Source organism: Bufo gargarizans, chromosome 3, assembly GCF_014858855.1.
Source record: "Bufo gargarizans isolate SCDJY-AF-19 chromosome 3, ASM1485885v1, whole genome shotgun sequence".
NCBI classification, from domain to species: domain Eukaryota; kingdom Metazoa; phylum Chordata; class Amphibia; order Anura; family Bufonidae; genus Bufo; species Bufo gargarizans.
This window is the reverse complement of record NC_058082.1, coordinates 230,860,532-230,867,378: the sequence shown is the minus strand read 5'-3', so window position 1 is coordinate 230,867,378 and position 6,847 is coordinate 230,860,532. Positions and strand designations below refer to the sequence as shown.

Here is a 6,847-nt window from a genome sequence, read left to right as displayed (position 1 = left end):
CCCTAAGGAGAGTTAGTTCCCCCCTTGCTACTACAACTTCCAGCATGCACATATGCTTGTACTGTTCTCTGAACTTCCATAGATGTTAATGGAGGTGGAAGTTGCTGACCCCCGTTTTCAGCGCTAGAGTATAGTAACCGTAATACAATGGAAAAGAAATGACGGTGCCACTGTCATGCAAGCAACACAAGTCCAGGTACTTGTCCTCAGTCAGCTGGCAGAACAGATCTGCCACAAAAAGTAAAAAACACTTCCATCTTAAACGGTTTATTAAGATTATAAATTTAAAAATCCAGAGACTTGGAGGCACAGAGTTCTTAAGTCTTCAAATCACTAAAGGGAATATAAACATCAAGAGAAAAGGGATGCAAGGACGTTTCACCCAGTATAAAAAATAAAATCCAACCAGCATTAAAAGGAATACATTATAGAAAACAAATCTCACATGTTCTTGCTTGTGCTCCAGAATAACACATCCCATCCCAGAGTCTAAGCGCAAAACTGTATTTACAGCCATATTATTTTATTAATCATTGATATCTGTGTAATACATACAGCTCCCCTCTGCAGACATTAGAACAGCAGTTATTATATCTACATACACAGTCAAGCTGATCCTTCAGTTGGAACATTGCAATTGAAAAGGGTCAATAAAATAAAAACAGAAGCTGCGATGGACTGATCTGCCTTCCCACAAATGGGTGGCAATACTGCAAAGTCTTCATTTCATTCAGAGTCACTTTTTCCATCACATTCTTCAACAAGGCTTTTTTTCAGTCCACTTTAACAACGCTGTAAATCTTTGTCACAAACCAAAAGCAGGCAAAGAAGCCAATTGTTCCTAAAGTAAAAAAAAGGTAAAAATTTTTAAACCCAAAAAAATTTTAATACATAAAACTCCGAATGGCAATCTTCATTTTTATTCACAAACCAGTAATGCCATGTATGCCAACTCTGCCCATGGATGTTCACCAGCTTGTCTATGTGCACCTGAGGACTTAAAGCGTACCTAACCTTCCAGCAAACTCTGCATTAAATCAATAGCGCAGTGTGTGTACATGAGGAATAACACAATTTCTGGCCATTATATCACTTGTATCTGGCATTTTGTAGCAGTTCTCTTAGATCTGGTGGCTGGAAACTAAGGGCTCTTTCACACGAGCGGATCCCGTGCAAGGAATCTGCTGTGTGAGAGAGAGCCAAGCCCCGTTCTGGACAGCAGAGACACGGAGCATTAACATGACTGATAATGCTCCGTGCCTCTCTGTGACCTTTTTACTACAAAAATCACAGTGAGATTTTATCTCACTTTGATTTTGTAGTAAAAAGATCACAGAGAGGCACGGAGCATTATCAATCATGTTACTGCTCCGTGTCTGTTGTCCGAAACAGGGCTTGGCTCTCTTTCACGCAGCAGATTACCCGCACGGCATCCACTCGTGTGAAAGAGCCCTAACTTTCATCCACTGCACACAGAAAGTAGAGGAGAATATGCTTTCTAGCCTTCTTTTACTCAGGATCATGGAGGACATTACATAGAGGTAATAACCTGAACGGTTAGGAAGTTTATATCTCCGCCCATGTAGCTGCTGCAGCAGTCTGCGTGTGCGTCTCACGATGCTCACTCCTACACCCTCCCCTCTCCAGAGACTTGCATTGACATGTGTAATATGATCATCCTGTGGAGATGCACCGGTCTTGGAGAGGTTTAAGGCATTTTGCAAAGTGAAAAGCAATTAGCAAGGGGAGGGGGGCTGATAACATGAGAACTAGACATTTCTCACCAATGAGACATAGTTAAGTTCATGAACATTTAAGGGGTTTTCCAGGACTTATTACCGATATCAGACAGGGGGGTTCTTGATTGCTAGCACCCCTTCCAATTGCCAGAACCAAACTGCACAGTTTCTGCAGCTCTGCTCTTGCCGAAGATGTGAGTAATATACAACTGATCATTACCCCAAGTTCACACTTATGCGTTTTACAGCACGTTCGAACGCGCTGTAAAACGCATAACAGATGCAAACCAATGCTTCCCTATGGGACTGGTTCACATTTTCGCGTTTTACAGCGCGTTCGAACGCGCTGAAAAACGCCCGACGCATAAACAAGTTCTTAAGCTTCTTTGGGGCGTTTTGTCGCGCGTTCCCGTACATAGACTTTCGGGAACGCGCGACAATGGGCGTTCGCTTGTCTCTGTATGCGCGATTGCAAACGCCCGTACAATCGCGCATACAGAGCGCTCCTTTCAGAACGCTCAGGTGTGAACCCAGGGTTAGGGTGCTAGGAATCGGAAACCCCTGGAAAATTACAGAGCTCATCTCAATAATTAGGAACAGAATTGTAAAAATAGAGACAGAACATGTCCTATTCTTGTCCGTTTCGCGGACAAGGATAGGCATTGTTACCGCAAAAAATAAATAAATAAATGCAACACAGATGTCACATGGACATCAGCCATGTGAATGCACATGACCGTGGTTTCGGTCCGCATCCGATATGAAAGTCGTGTGCATGAACCCTAAAGAAAACTAGTCACCTCTCCTGACATGTCTCTTAATATCTACTTGCATTCCCCATGTAATAATTCTAGATAATCTTTGCATGTATCTCCATGAACCTTTTATTGTAAACTGCAGGCACTTCATTCATAAATTTCTAGTAGGAATAATAGATGAATGGTACAACATATAGTCATAAGAATAGATGCTCCAGGATGGTTTCTACGAGAGGAATACAAGTAGTTTCTAAAAAAAAGACATGTCAGGAGAGGTGATAGGCTAGTTTTTGGGTCTGTATTATTGCAGAATGTCCCGGCCTAATGACCTGAACTAACAGCATCATAGAAATCTATGCCAGCATCAGTCCAGTGCCCATATTACATTCACATTAAAGCAAATTACCCAGAATGGTGCTCACTGCAGATACAGCTTAGGGACCTTTTTCGCGACTGCTACCATTTCCTTTAGTAAGGCACACGACATTGCTGTATTGCTAGAATGGGCTGATTTTTCAGTGGAGGGTAATTACCGACATTAATAGGAAAATAATGACTTCTTTGCATTTGCTCTTTATGAATTTTATCCCACAATATGAACGGCTTAAAGGGGTTGTGTCACAAAACATTCTATATTTTTCAAACCAGCACCTGGATCTTAATACTTTTGTAATTGTGTGCAAATAAAAATTTAGTTTAGCCAGTGAGCTATTCATTAAAATATGTATAGCGCCACCTCCCGTTTGTTCGTCTCACTGAGCTGGTCGAACGTGCCCAGTTTAAATCTTCATCTGTCATATGTGACAGAGAGCTGCAGCAGAAAGGACATGTCCCCCCTGAGATGAAGACAATCTAGCAGAGCAATTGGAGCAGTGAATGTGGAGATCTCTGCACCCATGTGAGGTTCAGGGCTGGTTCTAGCTGTTAGAAAGGTATTGTCATATACTATATGATGCCCGATTTTCATTTTTTCTTTTACATCAACCATAGCATAACCCCTTTAGGGCTCAATTCACATCGGTGTTAAATTTTCCATTAGGGCTCATGCACACAAACGTATTTTCTTTGTGTCCATTCTGTTTTTAGTTTTTTTTTTGCAGAACCATTCATTTCAATGGGTCCGCAAAAAAGACGGAAGTTGCTCCCTGTGAGTTTCGTTTCCCTATGTCCGTTCCGCACAAGAATAGAACATGTCCTATTGTCTGTATTATGGACAAGGATAGTACTGTTCTATTAGGGGCCAGCCCTTCTGTTCCGCAAAATACGGAACGCACACGGACATCATCCGTATTTTGTGCGGACTGCAAAATACATACAGTCGTGTGCCCGAGCCCTTATTCTGTTCCTTTAGAGGAAGAGAGAAAAAAAAGTGGATCAGTTAAATGGACTGAATGACTGATACAAATGGAAAATCTTCCACTTGTGTCCATCATCCATTGACTAGAAAAACAAACCGCTCCATTCATTTATGTATCGGTTAATTTTGGCAGAAAGACCTACAGAGAAGACTTTGTTCCACCAAACACACAATTCAACATGCTGGGAAGGCAACGTTCAGTGACTGGAATCAGGAAGATCTGTATACTTCATAACTGTACAAAACAAGAACTTACCAGTGAAAAGGAAGAAGATCAAAACCATGATCATAGTGTAGCCAAAATACAAAATGGTACTAGCCGTCCCCGTAATTTGCAATTTGGAGTAAAAGTAATGAATTGCATATATAAGAAAATAAACTGCAGTAAAGCCACTGGTGAGAAATGAACGCCACTGCCAATGGTAGTCCTAGGTGAGAAAAAAGTAAAATAAGACTTGTATTAGATCACCATCATATATAAAAAAAAAAAAAAAAAAAAAAAAACACATCGGGGGTTGGTTCCTCAGACGGACAGTATGCAACCTTTAAAGGCTTGGCCCACAGAAAGCACCTATTACCATAGATCAGGTATGCCCATCCTGCAGCTGTTGCAAAACTACAACTCTTAGCATGCCCTGACACCCCGCAGCAGGCATGGTGGTAGTTGTAGTTTTACAACAGCTGGAGGACCACAGGTTGGACATCCTTGGCATAGATGACAAATGTATGATGACTGGGGGCTGTCCGATGGCCTCCTTGTCATGAGAACCAAGGTCCCGGATTTCACTCTGCGATTGGGCGACTGCTAGTGCCCATACGTGCCCAATGTTAGATTCACCATTTATGAGACTGCTGTGTAAAGGAAGCGCTTTGCCATCTCAATAGCTACATAGTACAACAAACTGACAAAAGGAAAGGTACGGTCCCAAAATAAGTTATAGAAACAATAAAGTGTATATTACATTTTCTACACATTGGAGGCAGCATCACTATTTGAAATTCCGTTTGAGAAGTTGCCAGGTTCTAACAAAACTCCTCCAAAAGGGCCCCAAACATGACATAAAAATAAAATAACACATACTTAAAAGGGTTGTCCAGGATTAGAAAAACATGGTTGTTTTTTCCCAAAAACACCACCACACTTGTCCACAGGTTGAGTGAGGTATTGCAGCTCTGCTCCATTGGCTCCAATGTAGCTCAACTGAAATACCAAGCACAAACCATGAACAGGAGTGGTGCCATTTAGAAAAAAAATCAGCCATGTTTTTCTAATCCTGGACAATCCCTTTAATTCCCCTGTAATTTTCAGCGCTGCAGCCCCAGTTCTCCCCTCCAGTTTGTTTATAGGCCTCAGCAGTATAGATTGGCTGCAGCGATCACATGCCATATACAGCTGCATCACCCCTCCAGCCTCTTAACGGAAACTAAATGTGAGGACCAGAGCTTAAGAACTAGAAACAGCAGGGGATTAAAGTGCTGGGTATATAATCTACTATTATTTTATTACATCTGGGGGAGTTTTCCTTTATCTCCAACAACCCCTAAGATCAGAAACTGTTTTTAAATACAGTCCCTTGCATAAATTTGTTAAATGGGGCTGTGTCACTGAGAAAAGCCCTTTCCCACATGTCCTGTTTCGGGAATTTGGACATCATGGGGGCCCCCTTCAATAAGTCAGTAGAGTGTGACACTCACTATAGCAGACTTAGCTAGCCATGAATTTTATTACCATTTCCCCTTACATGGAAGATTACCAGCTTCCCCGCAATAATACAATTCTTGTCATTTCTGGAGATGGACCAACCTGGTCTGCAAAAAAGGTTGTCTTCAAGAGAAAACCCCCTTTAAGAGTCATTTAAAAGGTATAACTAAACCCCCAAACAGTCGAGGACGAGTCAACATTCAGCACTGATGTAAACTGTAAGATCCTACCTCTGCACACAGATGAAAATAGCAGAGTAATATTGTTGCTTCTGAGCACGTAATAACTAAAATAATGAATACAAGGAACAGGAACCCAAACATGTAATACATCTGATGGGACCTAGAAGAAAAGAAGGGAGAAATATAGCAAAGTCAATCAATGAGCATAAGATCAGACACCAACTATGTATATAATTTGTGCAAAGTATTACAAACAAGTCATTTTATTTTATCAGTTTGTGTTTTTTTTCCACTTGTCAGATAGGGATCGAGAGACCTCCAATACCCTATAAGGGCCAGATTACAGAGAGTTTTTGGTGCATTTCCACCTCAAAATCACACGTCAAAGCGGCTTACTATTCATTTCATTGGGAAGAGCCACATGGAAAAACATCAGCATGCCCTATCTTATGGCGGTATCCGCACTGAATCTCCTATTGCAATGAATGGGATGCGCCAAAAGATGGTAAGTGTCTGCGAGGTCCGAAAATGCAGTTTTGTACTGAAGTAAATACCCAGTGTTTAAAAAAATAAAATAAGTCAAAAACTGCGTTCAAAAATAAAAATGCATATTCCACACTGAATTTTGTGGTGTATTTTCAGAATCTGTTGTGTGAACACAGTAACATACCATAAATGTCTATACACATAGTTGGATTAATCTGCTGATTTCGGTGCAAATGGCAGACTATCTTTAGAAGGGCATCTTGATGATCCCCCACCGAATGAGGTTGGGGCACAGAAAGGTTGGGCATGTTGAATTTTAACATGCCAATGACAGCAGCTTACTCCCCTTTCCCTGCTGAAAACACATGCACCCTTGGCCCGAACAGAGCATACATTACATGTGTAGAGGAGAGCCGGGATGATTAGCGATATAAGAATTTGGCCAGTCATAAGAGGTAACGAGAAACCAGATTCATTTAACGGTCTATTCTGCTAGATGTCCTTCCTGTGCATTAGTCTACGGAGCTCATTACCCTCATTACACTAATAGGGAGAATACTACATTTATATTGAGTGTTAAATTGCTTGAGCAATCTAAATACGTAAAGAAGCTACAGGCCTTT

The 6,847-nt window shown here is 41.3% G+C and overlaps 1 protein-coding gene across 1 annotated transcript in view; it reads right to left on the bottom strand.

Annotated features, from left to right (window-relative positions):
- Positions 1–251: 251 nt before the first annotated feature.
- Positions 252–6,847, bottom strand: part of TM9SF2 (transmembrane 9 superfamily member 2) — a 48,674-nt gene continuing 42,078 nt past the window's right edge. The window contains exons 16-18 of the mRNA XM_044285564.1: positions 5,787–5,898; positions 4,111–4,282; positions 252–841 (exon numbers count right to left, since the gene is read on the bottom strand). Coding sequence (XP_044141499.1) covers positions 774–841; positions 4,111–4,282; positions 5,787–5,898 — 352 coding nt within the window. The 3' untranslated portion in view covers positions 252–773. The remainder of the gene's footprint in view (positions 842–4,110; positions 4,283–5,786; positions 5,899–6,847) is intronic.